The following is a 19,945-nucleotide window of genomic DNA, read 5'->3' as shown; positions in this document are numbered from 1 at the left end:
CTTTTTGGGAGGCTTCTGCCATAGCGCGGCTCCGTGGTGAGGACCTGGTGATTCTTCTTCTCGATTTTGAAAAGGCATACGACAAAGTTGACTGGGACTTTCTAGAGGGCACTTTATGCAGGATGGGCTTCTTAGATGCTTGGATCAGAGGGGTGTTAGCTTTGTACATACAAGCACACAGTCAGGTTCTTTTGGCAGGAGGTAGAGGTGATCGCTTCATGCTCACACGTTTGGTCAGACAGGGCTGTCCTCTTGCCCCCTTCCTCTTTCTGTTCTATGCTGAGGCAATGAGCAGGTTTTTGGTGTCGCAGCAGGTTGGTCTACGGGGCTTAGCACTCCCTATTCAGGGAGATGCGCTACTGGACGCTGAGTTTGCTGACGACTCAGCCTTGTACTTAGATGGCCAAGAGGCCAACCTTCACAGGTGTGAGCAGGCTTTGGAGACCTTCTGTTGTGCATCTGGCGCACTGATCAACTAGACAAAGATAGTGGCTTTCTCGGTTGGTAGTGCTCCCGTGCCCGATTGGATACTAGGAGAGGATTTTAGGTGGATTCCCAGGAACTACAGTTCGGTACTTGGGCTATCAGGTTGGTTTGGCCTTGTCTCCCGAGCAGCAGATTGCTCCCCTCCTCCTGTCTATCAGGAGGAAGTTGTTACACAAGAGCTCAGCACGACTTTCTTTGGCTGGCAGAGTAGGTGTTGTTGGCGACTATGTGGTACATAACTTCTTGCTGGATCTTCTCGAGTTCTTTGTATCAGCCACGTAGAGAGGCTGATCAGGAACTTCCTTGGTCAGGACGTGACACTCAGATAGCCCGAGCCAAGTGGCTTGGCAGGTCATCACTCTTACTCTTCCTTGTTCACAGGGAGGGCTTGGGATCATTAACCCAACACAGCAGAGCAGAGCCCTTCTTGGGAAGTTCATAGTCAGAGGACTTCTTCCAAGTGAGGAGCCCTGGAAGGAGTTCTTGCTACAGCGGCTTTGTGCTAGGGTGCCTCAGGCTGGAGGCCCCTGGTGACCTTCGACCAGATCGATCTTCACAGAGATGCGCAGAGTTGGTTTGAGCAGGAGACTGGAGAACCGCTTCTCTATGAGTTTGCTTCGATCTTGGGAGCACTTGCGGCGAGGCATGGAGCAGCGATAGACTACTTGCACGGAGGAGCCCCTACAATAGCCCCTTGTTTTGGAACCCCATGGTTAGCACTCGGAGAGGCCACTTGGTTGGTAGTCGGTCTCATGTTTCCTAGGGTCCCATGGCAGCCGGTCAAGCGCGCTCTTTAGGCGACTGGTTAGAGTTTTTAGTCTTGTCAAAGGAGTTGCAGGTTTTCCAGCTACAAGGCATGAGAGGGGTGCAGAGCGTGTGCCAGGACATCTCAGAGGCAGTTCCAGCTGAGTGGCTGACACCTCTCGAGCCAGTAGCACCCAGGTGGATGGGAGCCTTCACACGACTGGAGGTTCTCATGTCAGTGCAGGCCTGCTCAGAGAGGGTGAGAGACGCTTACAGCGAGTTGCAGTAGACGCCCCGCAGGTGGTAGAGTGCTGTTTTCAGAGGATCCGAGTGGTGGGCATCTGTGGGAGGACTTGTGTCATCGATCCTGACCCAGCAGCTCTTGAGACTCGACATTGGAGACTGTGGGCTTGGGAGTGCTTTCCACTGGCACGAGTACAATGGGATCCTGGAGAGTGGCTTTGGAGGGACCCTTGTTGTTCTGCAGACCACCCAGGTGTCCCGTTCTTTCAGTACACTATTCGACTGGGACGTCATATACTAGCAGCACAGAGAGAGGCCCGCCCCGCTGCAGCACCTCATTGGCATGACGAGGATCTCACAGCTGAGTTCTTGGCAACCTTCTGGGAGAGGTTGTGGGATTCCAGACAGCCGAAGCGAGTCACCTTGTTTCAGTGGCTGGTCGCACACAGAGCTACAGCAGTTGGGAGCTGGCTAGTGCATAGTGGTCTCTCGGCCGCATGTGCAGCTTGTGGGAGAGTCAACGTCACTGTCTTTGGACTGTCCTTTGGCACAGCAGGTGTGGCTTCGTGTTCTTCGGCTGATGCCTGCGCTCTCCACGGCTCGACAGTACACTTGGGGAGCAGCGGCTTGGTCCACCCTCACGAGCCCGGCACTTCAGTTTGAGCTATCTTCCACCAGTAGGATGATAGTGATGCACGGCGGGGCGACCTACACTCCAACCTGCCAACAGAGCTTACTCCACAGGAGTGGTGGAGTGAGAGAGTGTAGCGCAGATAGTGTGTCTTGCTCTCTACAGTGGGTGCTCCTCTGTGCAATGTGCATGACAATCTCACTCAAAACAGATTGAAACAGGAAACAATAGACAATAACTGAGCTCACAGTGACACCACAGCAGCAACAGACCACAACAAATGACTCGACTATCCCAAAGAACGGATACAAACTGTGGTGTGGCAGCACACTCAGCTCCAACCCAGGACTCTCAGGGACAATGGGGTATTGAGGCTCAAATGTGCAGGGATGGTGAAGACGTGCTGTGTGTACAGACTCTATGCTCTAGACCACGACGCTGGACCAGATGTAAAAGAAGATGATGATCCTGACCCAACAGCTACTACTCACATGTAGCACCATAAAGAGCCACCAACGGCTCATAAATGTCAGCCAATGGTGACCTGGCCACGATGTCCACTAGACTAGTCCGTATCTCTGCTGCCACGTGTTACTGCCTAGCCCAGAGAGTCCGTCCAATTGGAACCAGCCTAGACCAACTGTACTAACTATGTGTCCTGTAAAAGTGACACTGTAGCCTGCTACAGGTTGCCCGCCACAAGACCGCTCACCGTCTCGATGAGGAAATACTGAAAAAACTGTGAAAGAAAACCACTAGGTACCACATTTGTACGGCTTTCTTGAAGCAGGTGCTAGGCCCAACCATGAACTTACATACCTCATAAGTGGAGTTAAAAACACTGCACTGCTTGCAAACGCCTTAAGCCTTTGAATAGGCAGGAACCCAATATGATTGCATAGTCCAAGAATCCCAATTGGCAAAACAGAATGAGGCTCCCTAGCAAAGAGATATGCTCAGTTTGATCCAACGCATCTTTATCCGCCATAACCATAGTGAGAGGAAAATGACCTGGTATATGCTTGCAGATGAAGTTGCTTGAAAAGAGGGATGACCAGAAGCTCGAGTAATACTGCAAATAAAGAAAAGTTCCATCGTGATGGTAGCACGAAAAGCATTTACAGCAATGGGATGGCAACCAGGTGAATGCTTGAAAGCCACAAGGAAACAACCAAAAGGCTTATCAGCAACCAAATCCAAAAGGCTCCTGAAGTGCTAGGCTACTGAAGTGCGGGGTGGGGAAGAACTGGCTTAAGCCGAGGCTGGGAGGGGTGGGAAGGGGGCGAGTCCAGGTGGACCTAGGGGCGAGGGGTAAGTAGGGGGCCTAAGGGGCGAGGGGAAAAGGGTAGGGACGAATTGGGGGGGGGGGGGGGGGGGGGGGGGGGGGGGGGGGGGGGGCGTGTTGTTGTTGGGAGGGGGGACGAATTGGTTAGGGGGGCGAGTTGGGATTGGGAGGGGGGGCGAATTGGAGAAAAGGGGAAAAAAGGATGAATTGGGAGAGGGGGAGGGGGCGAGTTGGGGAGAGAGGGGCGAGTTGGGAGAGAGGGTAGGGAGACGAATTGGGAGAGGGGGAGGGGGGCGAGTTGGGAGAGAGGGTGGGGGACGAATTGGGAGAGAGGGGGGGCGAGTTGGGCAGAGTGGGGCAAGTTGAGAGAGAGGGTAGGTGGGCGAGTTGGGGAGGGAGGGCTGGTGGGGGGGGGGGGCGAGGGAGAGGGACTAGGGACGAGGGGGTGTGAGGGGGACGAGGGCTGGTGAGGGGGGAGAGGGGGTGTGAGAGGGAAACTAGAGGCGGGTAGGGGGCGAGGGTGAGTGGGTAGGGGGGCGAGGGGTGGGTGGGGTTGGGTAGGGGGAAGGGGGAACAGGGTGGGTAGGGCGAGTGAATGTGAGGGGGTGGATATAGGTACTGTAAAGGTTGTGCATACAGCATAGAGCAGTGTCGAGAAACGCAATTCAGACTGAGCAGAAGAAATACAGAGTAAAAGATAGCCATACACGCATTGATCTTCCCCGAAGTTTGACACCGAGCGCTTTCAAAACCATCTGCTAATGAGTCTAGTCTTACGCGCTGTGACACAGACCGTAGCAAATTTGATTGATCACTGTGCATATGGTCTAGCAATGCCGGTGGGGCTTCAAAAACTATAAAGTTTGGTCCCTTTATGTGGTCTTGAGTGGGCACTACTGAAGATTGCACTGTCGGTGAAGAATTTGCAGCGTCTAGTCGGAGAAAAGTGTCACCAGCGTGTGACTACTATCTATCCTTTTTGTTGATTTCTTTCTTATTATCTATTTACTTTCACTTTTTGGAAACACCCCTCGGGAAATCTAACTGCCCTGCATTGCATAGCTAGTGTGGAACTGTCCAGAGGGAGTCCAGGCCTGAGGGCAAGAGAGCACTAAGGTTGGACAAGGACTATGGTTAGCCAAGTGGGGTCATTGACTAGCCAGAGTGGAATCCTTTGCTACAGAGGCTACATTTCAGTTCTGGATGTGGCCGCAGTGTACAAAGAGGGTCGGATGACCTAGAAAGATACAATGGCAGCATCTCCTAAAATTTAGGGAACTGCTATTTTGGGACCTGAAAATGTGTTGACGTCATTACCTCCGGAATGACAAAGGGAACATTTTCTTGCTCTGCTGCAAAGTCAACTGACGCACCAGTTGAGATATTTGTAGCCGGGAATGCCCAAAGTCGAAAAATGTGCCATGTGGCACTCTGTGAGCATTCTGCTACTCCTGGCCAGAGAGGGGGCGCCTAAAATGAGAGAGGAGGCTGATTTTCAGAATTTGTCACAGGTTAAGAGCTATGGAGTGCTTGCTTTCCCTCTTATGCACAGTGCGGTGCCAGGAGTGATGCCCTGCACGCTACGCACTGCCCTCTCTCTCCCCTTTGGCAGTATGTTATGCCCCACTAGTGGGCTCTTCATTTGACCAATGTACAGTTGTGTGGGTTCATGCGCGATTGCCGAGGCAAGAGCCTCTTGTACAGGTATTGGATTAGCTAGCGGCTAATCCCCCCGCAAGTACAGGTGAATTCGGAGAGGTTTCACGCCAGAAATCTCGTTCGATTCAAAGGGCAAGTAGCCCTACAGGTGCGGGAGCTCGAGGACTTGCTACGGATGCGACCGGCACGTGAAACGGAGCCCGAAACAGTGAATTACAGCCTGCTGTGTATTTTTGCAGGTTTAGGGTTTTGGCCCTGAACGGACCCTAATACCCCCAGGAGGTTCGGGGACGGAAGGGGACCGCTGTACAGGCGATTTGGAGCACTTTCAGGGCTGAAAACAGAGAATTCAGCGTGCTGCAGATTCTCGCCAGGTTTTGCAAAGTGCCCGTATGCGTCGGGAAAGTCTTTTAATGAGTGGGAATACTGACCGTGAAGGGTTCCAGTACAGCTATGCTGCCGAAATCAGGCCAGAACAGTCAAAATTCAGCCAAGGTTGTGCGGGGCAGCTTGGAAAGAACCACAGCGTTTATTCCCTCTTTTAAACAATAAAGAAATACCGAAAGGGGCGCCTAAGTTAGGGGCCAATCTGGTGTCGGTCTTCTCACACAGGTGCATTTTAGCATCTGTATCCCATTCCCCTCTCTTGTGTCACTATAGCGCAGGTATAATAGACGACTAATAATGGGTGAAAGCTAAATCATGGTTTGAAGTAAAGTCTACCGCCGTTTTTGGATTGAACAGGCCGGTTTCATAAAGAGACGCCATTAGCTAGAGTGGCATCCACTTTGAAAGCGACATCTTTGTGTTGTAACTCGCCTTGAAGAAACTTGGTGGGGGGTAGTATAGCAGACACAGAGGATAGCTTTGGTTTGGTCAAAGAGTTAGATATAGACATAGATGGGGTTGAGTTTGAGGTGTGTCGGAACTCCTGTAGATCTTCTGTATTGGCTGCTGGCTTCGACGACTCGTTGGGCTCGTCTCCATTTGAAAATGTGAAGGAGTTTGTATCCTCGAACAAAGGCAAAGGTTGAATAAAGACTCCATAACAAGGCATAGACTTCGTAGCTTCCAACCACTCTAGCAGATCTTCGTCTGACCCTTCAGGTGTAGTAGTCTGTTCTTGTTCAGGGTTGGTTTCCATTGACAAGGAAACTTGCTGCACCACGGGATCCATACCTCCTTCTAAAAGAATGGGTTGCATCGGGGAGCCAGAAGTATATATCCACATGTCATCGTTTCCCCAATTATGAAGTGCTTTAGTGTGTCGCAGCCATGGTCTTACAATGAGCAAGGGAAATCCACCCTCAACCTAGGGAAGACAAACCACAACAAAATCCAAGTTAAAAGTAAAGTCTTGTACCTGCAGAGGCACATTGTCCACTATGCCCACTGGGTAGATTGTCCGCTGGTCGGCCAATGTAACTGTGAGGGGAGCAGGGCGAGTAGGCTGTAGACCTAGAGCTAACATAGTGAACTCGGGCATCAGGTTGATGCCAGATCCACCATCCACTATCACTCCCGAGAATTGCCGACCCAAAACGGACACTGTCAGGTGAGGGCTTCTATAATCAGAGAGTGGAGCAACGGGATTGGATATCATATAGGACTCTGACGGTCGCATTGGGAGGTGCCCGCCACTAGGACCTGCTCCAAGGTAGAGTGACTGAATGACTGCAAGGGTGTCACTTCTGAAACTCGCACTTAGCCGCAACATGTCATAGAGGGACACTTGTTGGAAAGTGTTCTTCAAGACTGTCTCCGCTATAAGCTTTTCTTGTTCTGCCAATGGTTCCTTTGGTACCTTGATCTTCTGTAGATCTGAAACTGCTTCCAAGAAGGCTTCATCAATATCGGAGAGCAAAGATTTGGATTTCTTCATGGCACTGGGGAATGGCTTGTTAACAGTTGAAGGCAGGGTATCCATTGGTGTGAGAATGCGTGGGGGAGTTGAACTTGCTGGAATGCTAAGACCGAGAGCGGCTCTCTGAGCTCGGGTGAGGACGCCAAATGGCTCCTCTACCAACTGCGGCAGCTTATGTTGAGGGGTAACCACGTGGGAAGAAGGGGGCTGAGAAACGGTGCTAGCTGTTATCAAATTGAGCTTGGGAAAGGCAAACTCATTCTGGCTTTGACTTGGGTTCGAAGCCGTGGATGCACGAATTTTAGGGCAATCCTCAGTGTAGTGATCCTTCGCTTCGGGGCAGTGACGACAGGGAGGGGACCCTTCGGGTAGAGGGCATTTGCTTTGGTAATGACCATATTCCCCACATCTGTAACACAAAATGGGCCGATTCAATGGGTGAGTCGAAGGGCGAGGTGGTCCTTGCTCCTGGTGCATGGAGTTGGAGGTGGAGGCATAGAAGTTTTGAGGTGATGAGGGAGCATGGGTATGATAAAAGCTAGACGGAAAACTACTTGGCATACCTTGGATAGGAGGGGCTGTCAGCAAAGGTGGCATATGATGTGTATGGCCACAGGGAGAAACCATGTTGGATGCAGGTGCTGGCCCTTGTTGAAGAGTAGAACCAAGACTTTGCTGTATTTGTCGCACTCCCTTGAGGTAGTAACAGTCTTTGTCCTCATGTCCAGATTTTTCACAGAAGTGGCAGTAAACCCGAAGGGGGCATTCCTGTGGAGGGTGCCCTGGAGAGCGCCATGAGCTACACCAAACCGTAGCCTTAGTCTCTTGCTGACACTTGAGCTCTTCTAGCTCGCGCTTGATCTGTTCCAATGCCTCGTGATGTGGAGGCTTCTCCTGTCTAAGAGAGAAGGACCTCTCCTCTTGAAGAGCTCGCTGTAACTTTAGGGCTTCCAGTTCCCTGCGTAAAGAAGTGAATGGATCAGCAGGACTTTCCGAAAACACAGAGGGGGGTCTCTATGTGAGGGGAGTTGTTGAACAGCTTCCTAGCCCCCTCTATCCAAGTAGCAGTTGCCATGAACTCCTCTAGAGTGGCGTCGGGTCGAAAACTCTCTCGGAGTTTTTGCTGAGAAGTTTTGGGAAGCGCCTTCTCCACCCACTTCTTAACCATGAATTCACCGGGTTGCTGGGGAAGCTTGGCAACCAAAGACTTGGTCTTAGTCATAAGCTCTGCAAAAGTCTCCTCTGGCTGGAGCACCATGTTGGCCAACTCATCCAACACCTTTCTCCTAGTAATCACCAGGCCTGAAAGCTGCACAGAACTATTGTCTTAAGGCTGCCCAGGTTGCAAAATGGTTCTTAGCAAACTGGCTATACCATTTGTCTACTAAGCCATCCAAGGTGGATGGAAAGAGTACCAAATAAGCATCTTCCCTGTTAAGACCTCGACCCCTACAGAGAGATACAAACCTCCTTGCATGGTCGTCAGCATCTTCTGAAGAGAGTCCTTTGAAGGTAGGGAACTTGATGTTTACCTTGGCCAAAACACTAGCCAACGCCTCCATGGCCCCTTGATGAGCCTGTTTCTCAATAGCCTGTTGTAGCAGAATAGGAGAGAGCTTTATTGGAGAAGGTGATCCAGAAGATGTGGAACCGGATGGAGGAATGGGTGATGAGGTTGATGAACTTCTACTAGGTACCAAGGGTCGTCTTCTGTTGTAGTACTTCAGAGGGCTCAGTAGTGCGCTTTGACTCTCGACTGACCGCCTTGTATATGTCATGCAATGACCACCAATCCAACCAAGCTTTGGGCAAGAAAACCTGTAACTGGTTGAAGACAGGTCTAAACTCTACTAGACCCAAGCTGGACCAGGGACGAGGAGGGACTAGACCAGGGACGAGGATTGATTGTACCAGGTTAGAGAGACCAGACCAATTGGACCAGGGCGAGAGAGGAGGGCGAGAGAGGACCGGACCAATTGGACCAGGGCGAGAGATGACCAGACCAACAGGCTACACAGTGCAAGGCAAAGTAGGCGAAGCTAGATAAACCCAACTAGCTTCAAGATTTGTACCTCACAGAGAGTGAGACTTCAGTTGAGGTCCCACCGTGATCGCCAAAATGAGAGCACTTGTAGCGCAGATAGTGTGTCGTGCTCTCTACAGTAGGTGCTCCTCTGTGCAATGTGCGTGACAATCTGACTCAAAACAGATTCAAACAGGAAACAATAGACAACAACTGAGCTCACAGTGACACCACAGCAGCAGCAGATCACAACAAATGACTCGACTATCTCAAGAACGGATACAGACTCTGGCGTGGCAACACACTCAGCTCCAGCCCAGGACTCTCAGGTACAATGGGGTGTCGAGGCTCAAATGTGCAGGGATGGTGAAGACGTGCTGTGTACAGACTCTATGCTCTAGACCACGACGCTGGACCAGATGTAAAAGAAGATGATGATCCTGACCCAACAGCTACTACTCACATGTACCACCATAAAGAGCCACCAACGGCTCATAAATGTCAAGCATGTGGTGACCTGGCCACGATGTCCACTAGACCAGTCCGTATCTCTGTTGGCACGTGTCACTGCCCAGCCCAGAGAGTCCGTCCAGTGTGAACCAGCCTAGACCAACTATACTAATTATGTGTCTTGTGAAAGTGACACTGTAGCCTGCTACAGAGAGGAGTGTTGGGAGCTCATCAATGGCCTGACACTTTTGTTCATCTGGCGGGCCCATTGCTTCCGCATCTTTGAGGCTCGCCCTATGCCACCAACAGAGACTGTTCACGATCTTTGACTAGAGCTGATCCACACTCTCAGAGGATAGCTCGAGAGACTACAGGGCAGTTCCGACCGCATGCAAGAGCGCAGAGAGGCTGTCCTTCGACTCTGGCGTCCTGGGCCTTTCTACACCATGGTCCAGGGTGTACTCCGATGGCACTACCGACCACCTTTGTGGCTTTTCCCTCCTCCCATCTCTTGATTTAGCCTCATTGTACATATGTTGTTTTTCCATTGGGAGAGTCTCCCCATCATGGTTGTTGTAGCCCTCTCTTGAAGAGGTGGTTGTAGCTCTATGGGCAGTTTCATTAACTAATACAAGGATCTTTTTCTTGGGGAAAAAAAAAAGCTGTCGTCCGTACGTTGTTGCCACGTCATCATACCGTACAAGATTCCATGTTTTGCGCCACAATTTGCGGGGGTCCGTACGGCAGGGCCACGTCAACGTTTCACCCATTTTTCTGGGACTGTCCATGCCAAGGGAGGGTGTGTGTGTGTGTGTACTGGCTGCCACGTCACAGGTTTGTGACATACCCCCCTCTTGAAAGCATTGTAATCGCCCTCGATTATGCCTGCAAAACAGACAGAGGCCATAAACTATCTTAGCAGACACTGACTGTTAGTACCGACGCACTAGGAACACACATCTAGCACATGTACCAATCGACAGTCACATCACAGGACATCCCTTGACATCACAAGACATCACATGACAAATCGCATTCAAAAATTCATTCGGATCTCAAACCATGATTAATCGGCAACGTATTTAGCAATCGTACTTGATCCACTCGGGACCTCCAAGATGCCCGATTGACTAATCCTTATTGCAATTATGTCTATCGAGACTGTTCAGACACAAATGTTGCAGTCATTTTGTCTATCAATTCCTGCACTTAAACAAGTCAAGAACAAGTCAATATCATGTTCGAGAAGTCCAATTCATAAAGTCATACAGCAGAATACTGTCAGCTCACAGTATCCCTGAAACTCAAAAGAGACATCAGTGACTTTAGTATCAAAATCGAGGCAATCTGTTGAGAAAGGAGCGGAGCGACTCCGCTCTTGTGCATACTCGCTGCACCAGATTCCGCCCAAGCTGAGTTCGGGGTTCCATTTAGAATAGATTATGCTAATCCAAATGCTTCACGGTAAAGATTCACAATCTGAGGAGTATCTGCTAGGTCCTCCTCCATTCACTTCGCATCCAATGCGGAGTAGGTCTTGAATTTAACCAAGAACCATCTTATCGCTTTACCTTCTGTCTTTCTGTGCCAATATCTGTTCTCGAATGAGTATCTGCTCGTTTTCCTCCACTTCGGGTTGCTCATCTAGCTCCCCATCATCGGGCACATCGCCTTTTAAAAAGGCTTCAGGAGACTCACATGAAAACATTGTGAAGTCTCCAAGAGTCGGGCAGCTTCAATCTAAAGGAGACATCATTTATCTTTTCGGAAATCTGGAAAGGTCCATAGTATCTCATGCTAAGATTTCGAGAAAGCCGCTCCTTTCCCTTTTTCTTTCTCAGGCGTGCCTTCTCAGAATGTAAGAGCACCCAATCGTTCTCCTTCACTTTCAAATCGCGACGATGTCGATCTGCTACCTTTATCTGAGATTTCTCCAAAGCCTTCCGGACCAGGTCCAAGTCCCTCGTGAACTGGTCGGCTTCAAAGAAAAATCTTATCTTTCGTGCTAAGAAAGAGTGAAACCTTCGTAGCAAATTCAATACTCTCAAATGGCACCTTCCCCACCAAAGAGTTAGTCGTGTTTCTGTAGGCATATTCCACCAAAGCTAAAAACCCTTTTCCCATGGAGTTTTCAAATTCAAAGAAGAAGACTTCAACAAATCCAGTAGTACCTCTAAATTAGCAATCTCTAATTGCCCGTCAGTCTGCGGGTGGAACGATGACGAGAACTGCAACCACGTGCCAATGTTCTCCCAAATAGCCTTCCAAAACAAACTCGTGAATCTGGGGTCTTTGTCGGAGACAATCCTCTCAGGCATGCCATGTAATCTGAAGATCTGGGCAATAAACAATCGTGCCCACACTGTGTTTTCGGGAGATCAAAAAAATGAAATCCATTGCAATACTTTTCCAGGGGCGGGTGGGTATGGGTAAAGGCTATAACAATCCCTGTGCTTTATGCTTGTCAAAATTTGACCTTCTTGCATACCAAGCAACTACGTACAAAATCGTCCACGTCCTTCTTGAGTCTCGGCCAAACAAAAGTATCTCTCCACACCTTTCAAGGTGATAACAATGCCGTGGTGACCCGTAAAAGGACTGAACGACTCTAAGCGCTTCAAATAACAACTGAACTAAAAGAGATAGACGACACACAAGACGAGGAGTGACGGAGTTCCACCCAAAGAGAGCACTAGCCCCAAACGTTGGCGCCCCTTTTGGTATTTCTTTATTATTGTTGATTCGTAAAGTACAACAGCCGGGGAGCACCTCCTCTGCAATCTGCATGCTGAAGAGTGTCAGAGAGGACCCCCAAGGCTCATATTTAAAGGCCCAAAGCCTAAAAGCGCCAAATATGAAAAGCTGACCCAAAAAAACACTTTCCTGAAATCTCGAGATTTCCCTAAAAATCCGCCATGAATTTCAGGATGTCCCTACAAGTGCCACGTCATCATGTTTTGAGTTTATAAACTTGTCTCGCTTCGTTTCGGCCACTTACGGACGCTCTAAACAAGTTTTCTTTGACTTTAAGGGTTTTTAGGCCCCTCGATCGCCGATCTGTGAGTTGGTCGGGGATTCCTTTTGTTTCTTCTTCTTCTAGGTTTCGGTCGTGATCTATGTCACAGGATGGGCACCACATGCCAATAGAAAAGAACAGACTTTTAGCACTTAAATAACAACTGAACTAAGAGAGAGAGAGAGAGAGAGAGACGACACGCAACACGGAGTGGCGGAATTCCACCTCAGAGAGTATTGGCCTCAAACCTTGGCGCCCCTTTCGGTATTTCTTTATATTGCATCAACACAGTACAAGCCGGTACTGTAGACTCTGCACCTTCTGCAGGAAGCATGCCAGAGAATGAGCCCATGGCCTCGTATTTAAAGGCCCTAGGCCCCAAAAGCAGTTTACATGAAAAGCCTTCAAAACTCAAAAGCTTCTGGTCCAAAATCCATGCCAAAAAGCTGCCAGTGTAAATCACGGAATTCCGTACAACTGCCACGTCAACAGTCAGCGCAAAACGTGGAATGTCCGTATAGCTGCCACGTCATTAGTTTTTGCGCAAGTCTTGGTGTGTGTGTGTGTGTGTGTGGATCCTGGTGTGTGTGTGTGTGTGTGTTGGTGTGTGTGTGTGTGGATCCTGCTTTATTCTAATTCCTTTGTCATTGGGGCCCCTTTGGACGGGGTCCCCATAAGTTGGTAGGACTTCTTCTTCTGTTACTTGTTCTTAGGGTTTAGGCCCCTCGGCCGTGATATGAAGGTTGGCTCTGCTCTTTAGTAACTTGACACGTCAGCAGTTTGTGACATCTATTCCATTCATCGGAACTTGGTGGGAGCTCTTCCTTTTTTTTTAAAGGCCACTCAGCAAGACTTTATAAGTTGGTAAAACATCTTTTGCTGCTTTTGCTGCTTCTTAGGGTTTAGGCCCCTCAGTCAGCATCTGCAGATGGCACTACCGGCCATCAGTGTGGCTCTTTCCTTCTCCCATCTCGTGATCTAGCCCTCATTGCACATACTTTGTTTTCTCACTGGGAGAGTCTCCCCATGTTTCTGGTGTAGCCCTCTCTCACAAAGGTGGTTCACAATCGTGCCAAAAAAGGGTTCTGCGATAATTGACGCACAAATCCTCTGAATCATCAAATCCTCTTGGGAGGCTGCCTCCCACTCATGGAGGTTGGGTGCGTGAGTTGTTTCTATTTTCACGTTATTCCCAAATAAAAATTTCAACCCAAATACTAATGCTAGTCTCATTCCTTATGCTTTTATAGTGTGGTATATTTAAGAAATTAAACAATAAATTTCCACCTAGCTTTTGGAAGCTTGATTTGGGCTTCCTAGTGTGTATAAAAGAGATGGTTGTGTTCTCAATTCAGTGCGGCACAGCCCACCCTCTATGTGAAGGTGTTATTCATTATGCTTGCGACTCCAACACTCACACAAAATGGCTTGATTATATATTCAAAGGAAGAAAATATTTAACATAGACGATTGTCAGTACTACATACCTGGGATATGACCAGACGCTGTATGAGAAACTGGCGGAGCATAGTGAAATCCCTCTGAAACAAAGCATGGTACAGCAAGCCTATGTATGATTGCATAAAATATACTCCAAAAACCTGCAATATTCATAGAAATCCCCCTCGGATAAAAAAAAGGGCTTGTATCAATTAAAATCCAATGGCTTAATGATCTAATCTAATATAGTTAAAAGCTTTGAAACAATCCAACTAAAGCCTTTCATCCCTTATCTTTCAAGATTCACCTTGTAAATAACGCTATCTGCTTCTGCTTCTCTACTTGCATACCGTACTGACTTAGTGAGTCTGACTGCAATTTTTCCCCCAAGTTTGGTAAAATACTGAATCATCAGCAAATACATGCCTGTGACAAGAAAGCTAGCACAAACCACATGAAGAAGCATTAAACAAATGACAAACACATTGTAGGGCATATTTGAACAAAAATAGATTATCTCACAGCAAAGCCGATGGCATTAAGGCAGATAATTTTTCTTTTAGAGAGCTAGCAACAAGTTGTGGCATTAAAAAAAATTCATGGCCAAAAATACAAGCAAGCACGCACTTGAGTAATTTGGACTGGATAATGTAGCTCAGGTGTGCATAAGCAATTTCAAAGGGAAGTTGCAAACATAAAATTCCTCCAATTACTGCAGCAGTATTTTGAAAACTTCGAAAATGCTCAGCCCATTCCTCTTTTTGGTAAGCTTGCTTTTCAACTCTTGATATACCCAATTTTCTGCTCTTGGATTGAACAACAGCATCATTTGTAGACGACGGAAGATCTGTCCCGTTCTCCTTATCAAACGTAGAGCTTTGATTCCACCTGATTGATGAAAAGATGGAAGCATCTAAATGAATGCCTGGAATAGTCTGCCTCAATTCTTAAAACAAACGAAGCTTTTTCTTTATTCCTTTCATCAAAACAATGAAAATCATTAATCGCAATTAAAAAAACAGAACTATTCATGCCAAATAGGAGACAGCACGCAATATCCACTACTTAAAACTGCAAAAATGCACACACACAGTCCAAAGGACATCATAGCTTTCTAAGATGCACGTGCGATAATATGTTATGTACACAAAGATGGGTGGTTTGCACCCTTCATAATACAGCCACCCAAAGGAGGAATATGAGAGAGAGAGAGAGAGAGAGAGAGAGAGAGAGAGAGAGAGAGAGATGAAAATGAAATGTTATATTAACGTCTTCTAAAGGCCAAAATGACCTATGAGACCAAAAAGTTACATCATGGTGAATCTGATACAAAGTCTGGATAAAAGAAAGTAACTTACTAAACAAGAACACGACTAGAGTTGTAAGAGGTGGGTATCATGAGCTTGAGGAATATCGAAACAAAAAGCGGGTAGGTATCTCGGAATACATATACTAAATGGTGGATATGTATGTGTCAAAATCCTGTGATGGCTCGCATCGGTCGGTGCATGATTGTGTCGATGTCCTCCATAGTGAGGGTCTGCACAGGGCATCTTCCATGTCTCGCCAATATAGATCTGATCTTATGCTGCAACCTACCTCCGGTGTTGGGAGCATCCCCTCATCCTAGGCCTCCTGGATCTCCCCAACTCAGCCGCTCGATCACTCAATATACCTTTGCTAGCGATGTCTTGTATACCTCCTCTCTCGCTCATGTCGTCTTTGCTCAATCTCTGGATGGAAGAACACTATGATCAGTCTCTAGGTGTGTCTCCCGGTCTGTAAGCCACTCTCTCTCTCTCTCTCTCTCTCTCTCTCTCTCTCTCTCTCTCTCTCTCTCTCTCTCTCTCTCTCTCTCTCTCTCTCTCTCTCTCTCTCTCTCTAACCCTGCTCGATGTCATTGAATCTCCAGTAGATAGAGTCCCAGACATCTCTAATCCTAGTATCTCATCATTACAGGTAGAGGCCCAAAACCCTCTCTAAAGAAGCAGTGAAAACGGCCACTATCTCATAGTATATTGTATAGTGGCATATATAGTGGAGCTCTATCTCTGGCTCTCCTTGACACAACTCACACAACCTAGCCTCAGCTGACAATTGAGTGTCCATGTAGGAAAGCTTAGATAAGAACCCATCCTCTATGAGCTGGAGAAAGAGAAAATGCTCTTTGTATGTAGTCATCGACATGCCCAACTCTTGTATAGGCTATATCCATGTCCTCTGAATATCCAACTGAAACAAGTCTTGGCATCAGTCTGGAAACCTCCGGGCCCTCCCTCCGTGTGATAGAGAGAGAGGGTGCATCTAGAGAATATTGAAAGGGGGAGAGCTTGTCCATAGAGAAGCCATGTACCTCAAACCATACTACTGTCTCTGCATGTTGAGTCGGTTTGCGCGTGTACGGAGTGTGTGCAAGAGAGGGAGGAGAAGCTGCACACAGCACACGGAGTTAGTGGAGAGAAAAGAGAGAGTGGTCAACTCTCTCTCTCTCTCTCCCTATATTCATTAGGTGAAAAAGTAAGGGTGGTTTCCCACGGCCACCTGGCCTACACCCCAACAACCTCCCACTTGAAGGTCATGGTGGCCAATAGTGGCATCAATATAGTTAGTCTATACAAAGTTGATGAAGCATCACCTAGGCTTCATCCTACACCTATAAGTTCTATGCAATGTGTAAATCGCTCCGAGGCTAAGCTCTTCGTGAGAGCATCTGCGGGGTTGTCGTCAGTGTGAACCTTGATAAGCTCGATGCGCTTGCCAGCCAATGCATCTCGTATAACATGGTATCTGACCTCTTATGTGTTTGGACTTTGAGTGAAACACCGGATTCTTTGCCAAAGCAATGGCACTCTGACTATCACCATGCAGTACTGGAACCTCGTGAATGCCCAAATCTCCCACTAGACGAGCCAACCATATGGCTTCCTTGCTTGCGTCAGACGCAGCAACATATTCTGCCTCAGTGGTAAATGAAGACGTACAGTCTTGGAGTCACAATCTCAAGAGATAGTTGCTCCTGCAAACATGAACACATAGCCAGATGTAGATCTTCTACGATCCACGCAACCCGCATAATTCGCATCTGTGTAACCTACAATAGATGCATCACTGCTTCCGAAGCGTAAACACTTGCTAGCTATACCCTTCAAATATCTGAGGATTTTCTTCACAGCTTCCCAATGCTTCTTGCCAAGGTTTGCCATGTACCTACTAACCACTCCCACTGCATGTGCAATGTTTGGTCTTGTGGCTACTATAGCGTACATCAAACTGCCAACTTCTAAAGAATATGGCACTTTCCTCATTTCCTCTTTCTCAGCCACTGTCTTGGGAGAATCTTCCTTGCTAAGTTTAGAGTATGCTTGCTCCCCCCCTGCATACTAAAACGTTGCAAGACTTTGTGGATGTACTTTTCTTGAGACAAATCAAGAATTCCACGTTGCATGTCTCTCTTGATTTGCATACCAAGAAAGTGATTGGCATTTCTCAAATCCTTCATGGAAAACTGAGTGCTTAGCATCTCTTTCAATAGATTAATCTCATCAATTGATTTGCTTGCGATAAGCATATCATCTACATACAAGATCAAGATGATTAAAGAACCATCGTTCAACCTTTTTGTGTATAAGCAGTGATCCTCTTGACTTCTTATGTAACCCTAAGACTGCATGAATTTGTCGAATTTTTGATACCACTGCCTTGAACCTTGCTTGAGGCCATAGATTGCCTTTTTAAGTCTACAAACTAATTCTCCCCTCGTTGGCTTTTGGGTTTCACATACGAAGCCCTCATGTTGTTTCATCTAGACATCTTCATCTAGATCCCCGTGAAGAAATGTTGTGTTCACATCCATTCGGACAAGTTACATGTCCTGGAGAGCAACCAAGCCAAGCACAGTGCGAAGTGTAGTCACCTTGACTACTAGAGAGAAAATCTCATCGAAATCCACACCTTTTTGCTACTTGAAACCCTTGGTAACTAGACAAGCCTTGTACCTAGGCTCGAGATCTTTTGCTATATACTTCTTGTTGTATACCCACTTGCAAAGTAAAGCATTTTTGTCTTTTGGTAATTCAACCAAATCCCATATCTCATTAGCCACAATCGAATTGTATTCTGATTGCATAGCCTGCTCCCACTTAATGCTATCGTCCATGTGTATAGCTTCTTTGTAGTAGGTTGGCTCTTCACTGTCAATGACCAAAATGTGGTGTATACCCGGCTCATACCGCTTGGGCGCACGTGATACTCTTACAGAGCGTCTCAGTGCCTGACTGCTAGACTCTGCTCTCTCCGGAGCAATAGTAGTATCTTGCACTTGTGTATTTATTAGGTGCAACACTACTGCACTGAGTTGGTTCGGAGGCTGCATCCTCAAAACGAACACGTCTGTACTCAACTTCTTTAATCGGCTTCTTGTGCATTTTTGATTCATTGAAAATCATGTGTAAGCTACAAATGACTTTGTTGGATTCTGGGTGCCAGAGATGATAGCCCATTTCTCCATTTGCACCATAGCCGATAAAAATGCACCATTTGCACCATAGCCAAAGGAGAACTAGGTGACTTGTTGATGATGTGCACTGCTGTCAGAACAGCTTCCCCCCAAAACTCTGGAGTAAACTTCGCCATAGACATCATAGAGATAACTCACTCTTCAATCGTGCAATTCATTCTTTCAACTATCTCATTTTGTGCGGATGTGTATAGAGCAATAAACTGCCGACAAGTGCCTCTTCGATTGCAAAAATCCTTGAACTCTGTGGAGACGTATTCTCTACCATTGTCCTTGCGAAAAGCTTTGAGCTTTTCTCCTGATTGGTTCTCAACCATGGCGAGGAATTTTTCGAACGTAGAAAAGACCTCTTCCTTACGCTTAAGGAGATACACCAACACTTTTCTGGTAGAATCAGCTATGAACGTGAGAAAATAGTTTGCCCCCCTTAAGTTTTATGTGGCATTGGACCACACAAATCACTGTGCACTAAGTCTAGGGGTTGGCCTAGTTTCTTGTTCAATGGCGAAGATGTCAACCTAGTCTGTTTGCCGTATAAACAATGCTTACACAATGGGAAGTCCGTGTAATCTAACACAGGTAAGTAGCCAAAACGTTGAAGTGTTTTCATTCTCTTTTGGCTAATATGCCCTAACCGGCTATGCCACAACTCCACAACTCAGTAGACGGCAACTCGGCAACATAGATAGAGTGCTCGTCGACACTCAAAACAAACATGGAGTACAGGGATCCGTTTTTACGACCTTTCATCATGATAAGGTTGTTCTTGCGGATCATCCAAGAACAATTACCAAAAACTGTAGTGTAGCCAAGATCATCCAATTGCCCTATAGAAAGCAAGCTCTTTGTAAGCTTGGACACATTCTGCAACACAAAAGTAGTGTCATTATGCATCTGAAGTTTCACATCACCAATGCCAGTTATGTCAAGTTCATAGGACTCACCAAGCTTGACTATGCTATGCATAGATGCATGAGGAAAACCACTCTCTATGCGGTGTGACATGAAAACTTGCACCAAAATCAAGAATCCAATTCTGTGCATAACCTTCATCCTGTGCAACCAACGCATCTGGAGTAAGATCTGAAGTGAAAATGAGAACAACTGAGGGATCTGTTGTCACCTCTGCATAAATCTCTGTTGGCATAATGATCATTACTGGAGGAGGAGCATCCTCTACTGCAGTGGTAGGTATGGGAGACTCAACCACATTGAGCTCCTCAATCTTTACCGTACTTTTGCCTTTGCCAGAATTATCCTTTTGCATGTTTTCTGATCTCTTAGGAAACTGCGACAATCCTTTTGAAATGGCCCTTCTTGTGTCGATAGTAACATTCGACATTTCTGGCACTACGGTCTCTACTTGAGTTCCTGTGTCTGCTAGCACTACGAGGATTTCGCTCTCTACTTTTGCTTTGTATTGTTCCTGTCACGGCCTCTTGCCTTCGTTGAACTGCAAGCCATATATGCATCTCCATGACTAGCACCGTCAAGAGATTTACATCGAATCTCTTCAGTGAGCAACGTATCTATGACAGCATTGAACACTAACTTGCCATTCAGAGCCGAATTGCTAATACCTGTGCAA

The 19,945-nt window shown here is 47.3% G+C and overlaps 1 protein-coding gene across 2 annotated transcripts in view; it reads right to left on the bottom strand.

Moving 5' to 3' along the window:
* The window catches only part of LOC147439854 (anoctamin-like protein), a 151,767-nt gene that overhangs the window by 31,983 nt on the left and 99,839 nt on the right, over nt 1–19,945 (bottom strand). For both annotated transcript variants that reach the window (XM_086485586.1, XM_086485587.1), the window contains exons 9-11: nt 14,469–14,729; nt 14,149–14,281; nt 13,889–14,002 (exon numbers count right to left, since the gene is read on the bottom strand). In XM_086485586.1, coding sequence (XP_086341712.1) covers nt 13,889–14,002; nt 14,149–14,281; nt 14,469–14,729 — 508 coding nt within the window. The remainder of the gene's footprint in view (nt 1–13,888; nt 14,003–14,148; nt 14,282–14,468; nt 14,730–19,945) is intronic.

This window comes from Adiantum capillus-veneris, chromosome 16, assembly GCF_014529385.1.
Source record: "Adiantum capillus-veneris isolate H3 chromosome 16, ASM1452938v2, whole genome shotgun sequence".
NCBI classification, from domain to species: Eukaryota; Viridiplantae; Streptophyta; class Polypodiopsida; order Polypodiales; family Pteridaceae; genus Adiantum; species Adiantum capillus-veneris.
Note: the sequence above shows the minus strand (reverse complement) of the source record. Positions and strands in the feature narration are given on the sequence as shown.